This window comes from Balearica regulorum, chromosome 1 (assembly GCF_011004875.1).
Source record: "Balearica regulorum gibbericeps isolate bBalReg1 chromosome 1, bBalReg1.pri, whole genome shotgun sequence".
NCBI classification, from domain to species: Eukaryota; Metazoa; Chordata; class Aves; order Gruiformes; family Gruidae; genus Balearica; species Balearica regulorum.
Window position 1 is genome coordinate 76,298,730 of NC_046184.1, and position 14,946 is coordinate 76,313,675.

Here is a 14,946-nt window from a genome sequence, read left to right on the forward strand (position 1 = left end):
ACTATACATAATGAAAATTCATTATATAATTAACATCTCCCCTTTCATTTTTGTGTAAACACACCAACATGGAATCATCAATCTAGATGACTGCTCCCAGAGTAATATTTCCACTGATTTCAAGGTCATTCGGGTTGGCTTTTGTAAACATTAAACAAGACATAAGAGCTCTTAACAGGATTTACACAGTCTATTAAATATCACAGTCGGTTTCTTATCTGCCCTAACCACCTGACTGAAAAATAAAGATTAGCAGTAAGGCAGTAGATTAAACATTCAAATACTTAAAGCATGTTTGTAATTTTTACATTTGAATCATATCTGATTCACATCTTAAACACAGGAAGCCATCCAGCTTTTAGGCTTGCATTTATTCAGAATTTTGTCAGCAGATGTACAGGCAAGCCATCTGCTTCAGGAAAAACTCAAAATATATAAGGAAATACTCTTAAAAAGGGAAAAAAGCCTGTATTAAGTGCTGGAAAAATAAGTGACTGCTGATAAATACAGACACATGTTAGGACTCCTCATCAAAGCTGGGGGAAAAAACCAAAACCATCAATGACTGGACAAAACTGATTCCTTTAGACAGTATCCTGAAAGCACTCATTTGGGCATGTTTTTGGTTTTGGACTAGATCCATTTCAACAGATCAAAGAGATTTAGGTAGCATCTAAGAAAAGTGTTAGTTAGCAGTCACCGATTTGTCTAAATCATGTAAAAAAAAGGACATGCACCCCCCCCCCTGCAGCTTTAAACATTAAGTCACAATATAACTGAAGATAAGAATCTACCAGCATCATGATGAAGCTGACACAAAAAATCAAGATAGTCAATGCATCCATGTCAAAACAGATTTCATTTATTAACAAGACAGTATGAAAAATAACCTCTCATTTTCAGGAGAAATAGAAATTGAGAAGCAGGCAGTTTCAAACTAACACTGTACACTAAGATACATAATATACGTATGTAAGTATTAAGAAAATTAAGTACCTCAAAGAACACTTTCTAAAGCCTTTGTAATGGAATGAAAAATCATCCATCTGCTCAAAATTATTCCAACTGTAGGTTCACAACCAAGCAGACTGTTAAAACAGGTTATGGTAGCTTGGCACAGCTACTGAAGCCTTATATTAGCATCAATTTGTGTCTCCGGTTATGTGCCCAGGGATTTATGTCTCTAGCACGAACACTTCCTTTCATAAATTTTCACTATTAAATTAGCATTTTAAATGCTAATATTGAATGGGAGCAGGCTGCCTCATGGTATTTTGAACGCTTTAATTTTGTGTTTCTGAGCAAATTCTAAACCCACGGTAGCATTTTGTAGTTGCCAAATCTCAGGCAGGTATTCAGAGAACTGAGTTTACCTTACCTGTTGTGGCCCATTCACTATTATTGCATAAGGCTATCTTTAAAGAGCTGCATGCAGACCACAGATAATTCACCCATGCTACCTCCTTCTCTGCAGAAGGACTGAATGAACTAGCATCATAGTTTAGAACCAGTATAAACAACCACCAGGCCTACAAGGTTGTTGCTTTCTAGTATTGTATTCCAAAGAAAGCCTTTTATACTAGTATTTTCAAGGGGGAAAAAAGCTCACTTGATTTATGAAACAGTAGTTTTAAGTATGTTAGACATCACATTCAAATTTCATGCCCTATGAGGAACGCTAGAATTTTGGAAATACAGCATTTTTCTGTGTTTCATGACACACAGAACATAATTTATATACTTGGCATTTAACATTCTAAAAACTTAGTGGTTTATTAAAAAAATGCATTTTAAGTCATAGACACTGCAATTACAAATTTTTTTGAGAAGTGGAATGTGCAGCCTGCCATAGGAAGAGGCAGACTCAGAGGTACGAGAGCACAAGGTTTTTAAAGCACAGAGCCAAGCAAAGGGAAAAGAGCTCTAGTCTTTATGCAGCCAAGGAACTACTAAGTTAACTGTAGATAAGTTAAAACAATTAAAAACCTATAAACACACTAAAGACATCCTGAATTCTGGAGAAGAAAAACATGACTTAATACATTGTTTTATTCAAGACTATTTTCTCCAAGCCCTGAGGTAGACTGCAAATGTGCAGCAAGACTTCCCCCTTACCAAGTAGTATTTGAGCTAAAACAAAAATGACAAAATTCTTTTATATGTAGCAACTAACCAGGAAAAAAAAATTCCTGTGTTTCTTTGTTTCAGTCAGAGCCACATTTACATAATGCCTTGCAATTCTCAGATTTCTTGATTAGCACTGTTCAGTACATGAACATATGATTTTGCTAGTTAGAATAACTTTCTGATCATTCTGAGCATTGGGGTATTCCCTGTTAGAGAGCAGACAAGTACAACATGAAGTTATTAGTTTCCTTGTCCTACAAATGAAACATGTTTCAGGAAGGTAAATTGTAAAATTGTAAACTTCCTTACAGTTTCAAGAAGAATGAGAGATATTTAAAAACTATATCCTGCTTTTGTGATTTTAGCATCAACACTTCACCCATCTGAAAGAGGCATTTTATTACACGATACCAAATTCAGTTGCTATATACCCTTAGTTGCCAGAAACACTTCAAAAGGAAATAACCCCAAGAGTTTCTTCAAAATGCCACTACAGTGGTCACTTTCTGAATGCAATCAGTGAATTCTGTGGAATCTGTGATTCACAGTTTTGTGTCACACACACATCCCTTTTGTAAGTTGAGTTAAACAGTTTCCCCTTTTCCACTGCAAAAAACACTGAGCTTTGCTACTAATAAGTCTCAGTTGATCCTATTTTGCCTCATTTATCTTGCAGGCATTATAAGTGCCTTCAGATCTCCATTTTGCTTAGTCAAGAAAACATTTCTTCTCATTTTGATATTTCCTCTTATGCATGAACACAGTAATGTCACCTCAAATCCTCTGTCAATCTAAGATTTAGAGAATCTGTAATAACGAGAGAAAAAACACACAAGCACACTGTGACGAGGCATTTAGCATTGTATAGTTAGCAGTCCTGTCATCTCTCCTTTGTGACCACCAGTGTACTAACATAGCCAAGCACTGTCACTGATACGATCTTTAGCAGGAATATTTAAGAGCTTACAGCCTCATTATTTTACAATTTCACAGCACTAAACACAAAGGGAGAGTCTTAAATTATCTAGGCTCCTTTACCTCAAGTAAGAGACTTTTTTTTTTTTAGCATATTCATAGAGCAAGATAAAAGCCTATAAAGAGTTGAATACAGTTAGCAGGTTTTTCTGGTACACTGAATGAAAAATACAGGTATTTTAATTTATTAGCAGCCCAGGTGGTGGCAAATGTTCAGCTATTGCTAAACTCCAGTCAGTTAATTCTAGTATATCATTATTGTAACCACAAATATTTCAGGAGTTTCAAATGCCTGAAGTAAGATTGTCAACTCTTTTTCCAAGCCTGCCTAGCTTATTCATAACTAGTCAAATGGTTCCAGTTCATAAAGGCTGAAGGAAAGTTACCATAGCATACAACAAGCTGTTTTTAATGGGCAGGAAAACACAATAATGAGCTTTGAAGGCTTATAGTCAAACCCATGCATAACGATGGCCAATATGGGGACAACACTTACTATTTCCAGCATTCCATTCAACCATGAGTACAATTTCTTTCCAACTACGTCAAACAGGAAGTTTCCAAACATTTCAACCACTGTTACATCTGTAATACTGTGGGGTATTTTGCAAATAAAAATAATTATCTCGGTGCATAATTAGCACATACACAGTCCAAATACCTATGAGCACTAGCTCTGTGTATTTAAATTTTGTAAGTTTACTCATATAAATTCACCACTGGTTGCAAGAAAAATCCTGAGGAAACTCTTAAACCCACAAAATCAAAAGCCAAACATACCAGTAAAGCAAACACCTGGCAATATAAATGAAGAACATTATGTTGCTCAATGTTAGAAGGAGGAAAAAAAATGCATATAGGAGATATGACAGGAATCTACTATTGCAGAGTCAAAATATTTTTTAAATGAATAAGCTAAACAAAACAGCCTGCTTCACCATCAAAAAGCATTCATTGTCAAGTAACTGAAATCCCTCAGCATGGGAAGAACTTTTCAATAGTCAAGAGTGGGGTTTGGGAACTTTTCCCTGCATCCAACTCACACCACCTCAACAGACACTCATGTTAGCTGACAGTAGTAGGCATGAAGCACAGGTGTCAGGAGTACTAAATGGGCAGGACCAAGACCATCTTGAGCAGACAGCTTACAGTGCAGTTTGTGGGAGGTGTGTCCCAGATCAGCTGCCTCTTATGCAGTGTGGGGTTTGGGCCTTGCTTTGGGGCTTTGTTGTGGGGTTTTTTGGTTTGAGGTTCTTTTGGGTTTTGTTTGTTTGGGGGGTGGGGTGGGAGGGGTGGGGGCAGGAAGGAATAGGAATGCATATGGTGGCCAAATTTGATTCATCCATACTACATAGGGGACCGACCTCCCCATTCTGAATAAGCTGAAAATCTTATCTTGCTAGTGGATATCTCAGCAAATACTTTCGAATGCAATGAAATGTGCTGAGCACCTCAAAATGCACACCCGGTCCTGTCCTGCGAGGGAATCCAGTCCCAGGCCTAAGTTCATACAGCTAATGCCAGTTGCTGGTTTAGCAGCTGTTCAGAATGACTATTTTTGTTTGGATAAGTAGGTGTTTTCACAGGGCAGTTAAACACCCCTGCAATAAGTGGAGAGGGTTCCATATTGCTGATGTTAGCAGAAAATAAGGGAGAGTAAGGACTCACATGTAGGGTATAAGTGGCACACAGCCTGAGAGGGACACATGGCTCATTAAAAATAAATGCTTCCACAGGCAGAGTAGTTCTTCCTTTTGATGTCTTACCTTTTGCAAGATATGCACACACTTCTACTTTGATCTCTAGGAACGCTTACTCATCGTCTTTCTTGCCTTCACAGGTATTTAAGTGAACAATAGCATTGGTCTCATCTTGCTCAAGGCATTTTTCTTTTAATATGACCATGACAGTGATTAGCAAGCATAAGGCTGGAGCTTAATTAACAAAATGCATCACAAAAATAGGCCTTCCATTTATTATTAATATACCAAATTCTTTCACATGCATTTCCACACTACTTCAAGGCCAATAAGGGTTGTCCATTTCTTGTGTTTTATGAAGGCAGTACAATGTTGGAACCAACCAGTTTTGCCACAGTCTATTTTTGGATACAAGAAAGTGGCATGAATGATTATGACAAACTGAGATGTATTTACAGCAGTCATGCAAATGCTGAGAATTCATATGACAGAAGAGAAAGAAATACAAAGGGCTTCAAATTGCACATCAGGCTCCAAATTTTCCACTTTCCCTTGGAAAAAGTACTGCTATCCTGTTCCAGGCTATCAGCAATAACCTTTGCTTACCCAAAGCATGCTACCCTTGTCACCTAAGTAACACAGAGGAAGGAATGCCTTCTTGGAGCATATCAACAAGATTCCTCAGTCTTAAAAAAATTCCGCACCCAGAGACCACCATGAGCTTAACCAGATACATCAAGGTATAGTGAAGCTTGTTAGAAAGATGAAGAATGAAAAAGAAGCTTCAATTTCTTCCGTAAATTAAGGCATTACTACAACTGAAATGTTGATGAAATCCTCCACTGTTATTGTGGCAATTATCTTTCAGAATGTCTTTTATTATTATTTTGCAATTCCTTGCTCTCTAAGCAAGCTTACATGAAAACACATACAACATTCTCCATCTCCTAAAGTACTTCTGTGTTATAAACACCTGGACAAATTAGAGGAAAATAAAAGATCCATTCTCCTGAAAAGGATTTATCATCCTGTTAGAAGACAAAAAACTTTTAGTAGTAGCTTGGGTTAACTAAATACTGAAAAAATTCCTTAATTTAGTTGCGTAAGTTGCTGCTATTTCTATTTCACACTAAAGACAGACATACATTTCTGAAAGCCTATTTTTTTTCAGTTCTATCAGCTGTTCTGATAAAAGACACTACCTATGCCTAAGCCTTGTCCCACACATATTTTTTGACCAATATCTACAGTAAGTCAACACGAAGAACACAAGTCCAAACAGCAATTTCTCCAGTTCCCTTTCAACAAGACAACTATTTCCCAACCACAAATCTGTACCTGATAACAATATCTGTGTAGTAATAAAAAATACTAGTCTTTAAAGGAAAAAGATTACTATTCATATTGGATTTCAAGCACCAAGCTTGATTTTCAATGCCAGAATTGAAAGTTTCCATGAACAGTATTGAAATAACCTAATAAAAAAAGCTTCATAGATGAAGTAACCTGCATTGAATTGCTCCATGGACAGTCTGAGCATGTGCAACCAGACAAGGTTAGAGCAGTAAGTTCAGTTTCCATCATATAATGTAGATTCACATATTTAAATAAGATCAAACTGCTAGTAATCATCTTTGTAATAAGGAACCCTAGCAAAAGCAGTGACAGCTCCAAAAGAAAGCAAACACTTTGAGAGCCAGAAAAGTGATTAAGAACAAAGTGTTTTATTTCCTAAAGACAACACTGCATGAAATTTCTGTCAACAGCAATAGCAAAAACTTTGAAGTTGGTTTATCAACATTTTATTAAGTACAGTTCTTTTCATCAGCTCAACAGAACATCAACATTTCAGAAATATAAGTGGTTTAGTTTCAAAGATATGCAGTGAGCAAGAAACAGTTTTCACAGTAAGTTCTTCAGATAGGTCCCACACCCAGCCACCTCACTCTTTCCTAAATGTCTTTCAAGAAAAAAATGGGCTTTGCAGCACACTCCAAAGGTAAATAAATTTGAGCTATTTTGGAGCATGAGGGAACAAACTCAAAAGCTCACCCTGCCAGACTGTCTCTTCTGTGCCATGGCCAAGTTTAAACACATTTACTGCTTTCAGCTGTGGCAGTAAAACATAGCAAAGTGGCTTTTAACAAACTGCAGACAGTCTCCAAAAACAAAGAAAAACCAATTGTGTAAAATACCTTAAAAACCTCTAACGAAAGGGTGCAAGTGACAATTCTGCAGCAACGATACATCTTCCAAATTGACTAAGAGTAATTTCCTGTTACCTGAGCCAATAAGTAGCGAGGCTGGCATTCTAGAGACACTGCATCTTTTCTAATCAAGTCAGACAAAACATTGATCAAAGTAGTTACCCATTTTGAGAAAGATTAAGACTAGAATTCAAAGTTGCAATCTTCAGAAACAAAAGAACCAATTCAGAACATATGGAAAAAGGACAAATTTTAGACTAAAATTCAGTCAAATTTAGTTTGGAAAGATAGCTGCAAATCAGAAGTACTTAAACAAGAGTTTGGTAATTAAGTTTGACAGACTTGCTTTTAGTTTCTGCATGTCACTTAACACAGAAGAGTTATTCTTAAGTTAATATATTAAGACTTGCACAGGACTTCCTTTACTTTAGGTTCACGTTTTACCAACAGCAGAAGCCTGGCAAACCTCCTCCCACCTCTTAACTCTTGATCACAAGGATAATTCCTGTCTTATTGTTTTGTCAGGCTTCTCTGTAGAAAGGCAAAGTTTAAAGTCAAATGGTACATTCTGTCAAGGCATTCCTTGGCTTAAGCAAACTGCTGGATACCTTAATTATTCGCTCAAACAGAGAAGTATATACAAACCAAATTACATTCCAGGCTAGTATCAGGCATGCATGTCAAAATGCAATTACTCTCACAGAAATGCAGAAGTGTAGAGTGCAGAGGTCACAAGAAAACTATTCCTGGATGAAAGCAATCACTCAAAATACCCTGTATCAAGACTACACTGCAGCAGACAGCACAGCTTTAGGTACTTTACCACTTTTCCTTATGCTGTGCTTTAGTTCAAGAATTTTGTTCAGTCTGTGGATAAAAAAAACCCAAACACCTTTCCTACCACATGATGCTACATGCAACTATAAAGGCCGTCAACCAAAAGATAAGTTCCACGTTATTCATATTTCTCACTATAATAGGATATTGCAAAGACTGTCGGTCTTCTGAAAAGTTTAATACCCAGTAATAAGGAGTCATCCTATGATAAGTATCAGAGTGCAAAGAAACAGTAGGATTTTGCCTAATATATTCTCTCAGCTATTTCCATTGGGAGAAAAGTTTATATAGATGTTTTTAAGACAGCTTTGTAAGCATGTTTGCCTCAAACCACACCAACTCTAAGTTTACCAAGCATAGCATGCATGAAGGTTAAAATTCACTACAATGTCAATCCCTCCTGTTAATAGTTCAGCCTTACTATAAAATAATTTATCATCTATCTCCGAGTACTCTTTTTCATGCTTAGTTCAAAGTATCTTAACATATCCATAAAAGCTCAATCTCTGCAGAATGCCAGGGATGTCATACCACACATTTTTCAACTCTCCATGCAGTTACATAAACATTTAAGCATACCTACTACAGCCTTTCAGCTATACATACAACACTTTATGTTAACCCGCTGTATCTTTTAACTCGAACCAATTCTTTGCTGGTTTTTGCCTTTTTTTTTTAAACCACACCACCAATGTCAGTGGTGATATTTTAAGCACTAACCAACTGCAAAACTTTTACAGCCTCTCATTTCACTCAAATACAACTTAGTTTCAACATATTGAAATGTCAGACCATTAGTCACTTTGCTAAAATAATGACACAGCCTTTACATCTGTAGCAAGAACACAACCATCTCTATTAATGTTTTTTAAAGAATCAGCATTTGTAGCCACAAAACCCCACTTGTCTGCTTCTCCTAAGAATCAAACAGCACAAAGCAGAGGAACAGCAAAACAAGTAGTGTTTCCCACAGAATTCAATACTCAAAACTCCATAATTTAGTGAAATATTTCCTTTTATATTGCTAAACTGTCAAAAGCTTAGTACAAGAAAATATAGGATTTTTAAAATTTTTATTTTTTTTAAACATAGTCATCAATTGCATGGAAAGTCCCATCTTGCTTCCAGAAAAATTGTTAATACTTTGAACATCCTTAAAGTCACTTCATTAACAAAGCCATTGACTTATCATTGGGATTCATTTTTTTACTGCAGTCAAACCTTTGTTTCACTCCCTGAAGAGAGAGTATGAAGATGGTCTCTAGAATTTTTAATCAACTCATTCCCTGAGAATATAATTGCATCTTCAATTTTGAGATTACTTGTAACTGATTTTAAATGCTAATTTTCCCCTTTGAACAACTTGCACACCTGTTCTACTCAGCATTTGTCAACTATCAAAACATATTACTTTTTCAGCCTGAGGTACTCAAAGTTTCAGAAGAAAAATAAATTCATTATTCAACCTGAAATTTTTCCTCTTGACCATTTTAACATAACAACCTTTGTGGTTACACATCAAAAAAGAAAAAGAGCAGAGCAAAGAATTAAGCCTATAAGGAAAGAAACTGATTGCAATACTGAAGTCTAACTTTTTTTTAATCCAGGGATAAGTAAAGATATACTCATGCATTACACATTAGCCTACTGACATTGCTTATGAAACAGACCACAGTTCTGACCTTTTGGAAGGAATACATAGAAAAGTCCAAAGAAACAGATTAAGAAGTAGTGTTTACAAAATGATATAAAATAAGTCATCAATAGCATAAACACAAAGAACACCTCTAACCCACCTATAATAAGTGTCAAATTCATTTAAGCTATGCTTTGTAAAGGTCTTAGCTTAGGCTAATTGCTATTTCCGATTATCTATCATCCTTTGATATTAATTACTGGAGTTCACATTTGTCCAAACATAATCATACTAGTTTACAGAATTCCCATTCTTATTCATTCATCTTTTATGCTTTCAGACATGATTACTTGATGGAAGACAACAGCTTGGTACAGAATAGCCAGCCAGAAGTCATGTTCTCCTGCCAAGTATAGGATGCCCAACACATTAAAAAAAAAAAAAGTCCCCTTTGGTCCAGGATTCTTTTTTTCCTGACTGCCTCCTTATTTTATTTTGAGACTTCTACCAAGGAAGCTTGTCCAGAAAGTTGTCTCAGCATACAATAAAAAACTCAGAATAATTGAGGTTGGAGGGAACCTCTGGAAATCATCTAGTCTAACACCCTGCTCCAAGCTGGTCTGATAGATCAGATAGCTCAGGACCGTGTCCCAGCTGACACCTCAGAGCAGAGGTCCCACATCCTCTCTGCAGTCACACCACAGAGTACCCCTACAACAAAAGGGGTTAAGACTTAGAATTCAGTAATTTTAAAACCATTTCTTTATAAATAGGATAGACATATTTAACATAATAGTAAATATAGCTTGTCAAAAAGTGATAGCTGTCTGCTAAACAAGAATGTCACTGGTATTAGGTCTTTTATACGGTGTATCAAAAAATAATGGGAGATGCAATATGCCCTCACCACCAACACAGGTTAGTGGTCTAGTAATGCTTTCATTTAAAAGGAAGCACAATGTTAGGTCACCAAACCCAAGCTGTCTCACATATGTCTCTGGTAACAGAAATATTCAGACATTTTCCCCCTAGCCATTTTCATGTTTGCTACAGTTGAAACTCCGAAGAGCTCCCAGTCACATGGTAGAAGTCTGCCCTATTGAACCCAGTTCATCTGGACAGTGTACTTACCTCCAACTATGTCAGTATTGACACTGTAAAACCTTTCTTTTTCTTGCCAGAAACTTTTTTTTTTGTAAAATGCTTTCTGATTTATCAAGTTTGCTCTCTTTAAAGCTTAATCAAATTATCATAACATCTGAAAGTCATCTTCAGATTGGGGCAGCACACGTTACTGATAATACAATGTGCTTTGTATTATCTTTCTGCATGTATGCTCTTACACAGAGATAAGCATAAGGTAACTTCTCTCAAAAAAGTTTATACTTATATCTAGACACAAACAGGAGACGTGCAGTACATTCACACACTGTTCTTACATTTGTGATTTATGTACACTTACAGTAGCCTTTAACAGTTACTTTAGATTTAACATTGATCATTCAACCTCCTTGGTAATTTTAAAAACTACCCACCCACACCCCTCTTCATCAATAAAAATTGACAAAGGTTCAATTCTGAATTGCATATCCTACCCAAATGTATGATCCTCAAGCTTGTTGCAGTTAAAAACCCTTGACAGAACTAGGTCAAAATCTAAAAGGTCATTTCTACCCTGAAGGCTATTTCTGCAGATCACAATAACCAAAGGTGTCTTGTATTGCAGCTCTCTCCACAGTTTACAATGTACAAAAATCAGATTTTCTATAATAAGAGTAAAAAAATAAAATCAAAATATTGTGATAAAACATTTGGGTTACCTCCCAGAAGCTATCACTAGAAACTTCTACTCCAACGGAATCATCGTATGAGCCAGACATTTCTATGTATGAAGAGCTGTTAAAGTAGTCAGAGCTTAAACACCTTCAGAATCTGTAAAAAGATACAAGAAATTATTTATGAACATTATTAATGAAAAACAGTTATCAAAAGAGAAATGAAGTTAGGTAACATCCTTCAATTTTTTTATATTTAGGGATGTCAAATAAAACCAAGAGGTAACCACATACGGCATGCAAATAAGCGTGTTTCGCAACAGAACACTGTTCTGCCACACTAAGTTCTTGACTTTTATCACGACATTTGTTGTCCAGAAAGTGTTCAATCCATCTGCCTCTATCAAATTTCACCAAACTATTGAATTTATCAGACAATTTCCTATTGCAACCAAAATAAAAGATTGAGTAGCATGATGCTTACTAAGTATTCCACTTCAAAGCATTCCGTAAGAGACAATGAACTGACCTTTGCTACTGATACAATAACCTGCACTGCTTCCTATTCCTTTTTCACTGGAAAACTGCTATATAATGAAATCCACTGGAAATATTTAAAGCCAAAAACACTTGCTGATTTAAAGAAAAATAAATAAATCTTTTCAGAAGGAAAAAGTTTTATTTCTGTAAGAATTTTAGATTCAAATAGTCTACTTGAAAGCTAAAGGCATCCACAAATGCAAAACAGAGCTTTCTCAGCAAGAATGTAAAGCAAAAACAAGGTGAAGAGCATTGCAGCTACAGAAGTCAAACATAGGAGACAAGACCAGCCACCTTCCTGAAAGTCTCAGCACAGTTTCTGATACTCAGACAGCCCCAGTTATCTTCCCCAGCCAGCTGTGATCTCTTACTGGGCTAGTAACTACCTGAGCTACTTGTTATTTTCTTGGTACTACTCATGTGCATTTTAAAGCAGATGATAGATTCTAAATGATGGTATGATGCAGATATCTACTGTTGCACACATACCAAGTAAAAGGTTATAGGCTCGATGACAGAAGGTATCCTTGACGCTAACAGTTACTTTCCCTAGAAGTTGAAACTCCCACAGCCAGTTTTACTGCATTTTATTTGTGACATGTTACCATATAATTTCATTGTTTTCTTTTAGCAAAACAAACGGGGGGAAAAAAATCAACTCCAAATTCTGATCTTTATTAAAAGTCTGTCATTACTTTAACAATTCAGGCATTCTCACTTATACAGACACAGCTGCATGGAAGAAAAATATGATCTATACTCAAAGGAGATGACTGTTTATAAAGCACTCTGTATAAAAAAATATTTAGGGTTACCCTAAGCTAACATTTAAGGTAAGTAATCAAAAACAGTACTGAGGCAAAAATTCAGGCACTTACATCCACAAATGTGGTTTGCGGGGTGGAGACCAAGAGGTAGGAGATGAAGAAAATGGCTCCCTCCCACAACACACACATGCAAATCCCTGCCTAATCTCTACAGATACTTCATCAAGTTCTCCTCTTTAGCTTCTCCTATCAAGTTTGCCTACAACTACTGCCAAGGCAACATATGGGTAAATAGATTTTACCACCCCTTCTGGGATGAATACCTTTATCAGCAGACTATCAGGTGAAGCTCCCTCTCTCTTTTGACCTATGAATCCTGCTTGCCTTCATGCAATAGGGCCACTTCAAAAGGGAGAGCAGCAAATGCCTACAAACCTGGCCTATCTTGCAACCTAGTGGTTATGACATGCTGCTGAGAGAAATGGAATCGAAAGCCTTCAAGGCCAAGCAGAATTCAACGCTAGCTTCGCATTTCTTTGATACTTCGAAAACAACTGTGCCATAAGGACAGGCATACACCACTTGTTTGTAACAAAAACTAGGTACTGAAACAAAACAGTTGTTTGGACAGTGACAGCACAAACAGAACAAAGAACCACTGTGGCTGGTAAGACAAGCCATTTCTCCTGAACAGTTTTTCATCCAATTCACATAAGGCTTAAATAACCTTAGCACTGAATACACAACTGAAAACTACAACAGGAACATCAATTGTTAGATTTTTATTTTGAAGAGACAGCCAAAAATACAGGAAGGTTCTGCAAAATGGCAACAACTAGAAAGGAAGATGATATATTGAGACAAAGTATTTTTACATGTCAGCCTAACAATCTTCAACTTATGTTATTAGTAATTACCAAAAAAACTGCTTTTCCACCTGTGCTTTTATTGAACCAAGAGGGGAAGTGCATTAAAACACTACTCAACTGTCAGTTTCTTAGCAGCACACTTTTACATGGAATGAGGTCTTTCCAGATAAATTTTGGCCCTTGCAATTCTTACAATACATCAAGGTAAGCAGAGATCGCATTTGGAAGCGTTTATATTTTCTGATAGTCTTTCTCAGATAGCCATAAGCAGCACAATAAGGAAGCAAAAGTACAATAAACTTGCAACTAGTCGGATAAACTCAAAAGAATAGTTTGACATTAAACAGCTTTTTCTAAGAGTTTGTTTATTTTAAAGTTTTCACAAAAATATAAGGTTACACAGTGGTATCTTCAACCATAATTTCTGGTATTATTTTATCTGATCAAAGGGAGACCTAGAGTTTAAAGACAACTTGTTAGATCAATAAACACTAGCTAGATTCTGTTAACTGTTTGTGTCCTCTTGCCTTTTTCCCATTTAGGCAGCACTAACACTCACACTACTCCGAAACCAAGTGATTGAAGCAAGCATGTGACCCAGGCATGCCATGCAGAACAAGGGAAGGAGCAAGATTCCAAAAGTTCTCGGAAAGGATTATAGTTGGTTTTCTATAGCACACCAAGATCTTTCAACCGAAGTGTTTACTGCCATTTGGAAGAGACCAGGCAAACCACTGCAGAGTTCAGCATCTTGAAAAAAGAAACCCTTAGGCAAAAGTATACACTTCAAGTTTTAAGAAGTCACCCATCCCACCACCCCAAACCACACAAGAAGTCCCCTTCCAATTACAAAAAAAGACAGTGAAAGTATTCTAAAGTAATACAGTGTCTGCTTAACTTTAATGAAATAGCCTAAATTATAACCATGCTGGAAATCTAATCTGAAAAGCTACATGGAAAAATTGGAAAAGCTGAAACAGAGGAACATTTTCTTAAATGAGAGAACAGGTCGTGGGGACTTTTTTTTAAACTTTTACTCCTCCTCCACTAAAACTACACAGTACACAGAGCTATCCTTTTTTTCCATAAAAGCATGAAAATGATCAGCACTCAGGAAATTCTGATGAATTTAAGGTTTTTATATGCCAAATACTATGCTGTGAGAAAGTATGAGCAAGCGTATTTAGGGAAATATTATGAAGTCATAGCAACAACTGGCACAGAAAAACACTATTTGTACAGCACTACTTAAAAATAAACTGAATACTGAGATAGGAACATTAAGCAGTATGAGTCATGCTACCCTCATGAAATAAAATTATTACAGCAGCCAGTCCTTTAGCACATTTTTTGTTAGGGTTTGGTTCTCCCATCCTTCAAGTGATTTTACAGAGGTTTCATAATGAAAGTTCGTTGCACTTTGATTTGCAGGGTCTCCCATTTCACTCTAAAAATTACATCTATGAACAACTAAGGCTGTCAATATGAACTCTGGGAAATTTAGATCAAAACA

The 14,946-nt window shown here is 36.4% G+C and overlaps 1 protein-coding gene across 5 annotated transcripts in view; it reads right to left on the reverse strand.

Moving 5' to 3' along the window:
- Positions 1 to 14,946, reverse strand: part of PACSIN2 (protein kinase C and casein kinase substrate in neurons 2) — a 71,814-nt gene that overhangs the window by 25,934 nt on the left and 30,934 nt on the right. For all 5 annotated transcript variants that reach the window (XM_075759721.1, XM_075759758.1, XM_075759750.1 and 2 more), the window contains exon 2: positions 11,303 to 11,414. In XM_075759721.1, the coding sequence (XP_075615836.1) occupies positions 11,303 to 11,362 (60 nt within the window). In that variant the 5' untranslated portion in view covers positions 11,363 to 11,414. The remainder of the gene's footprint in view (positions 1 to 11,302; positions 11,415 to 14,946) is intronic.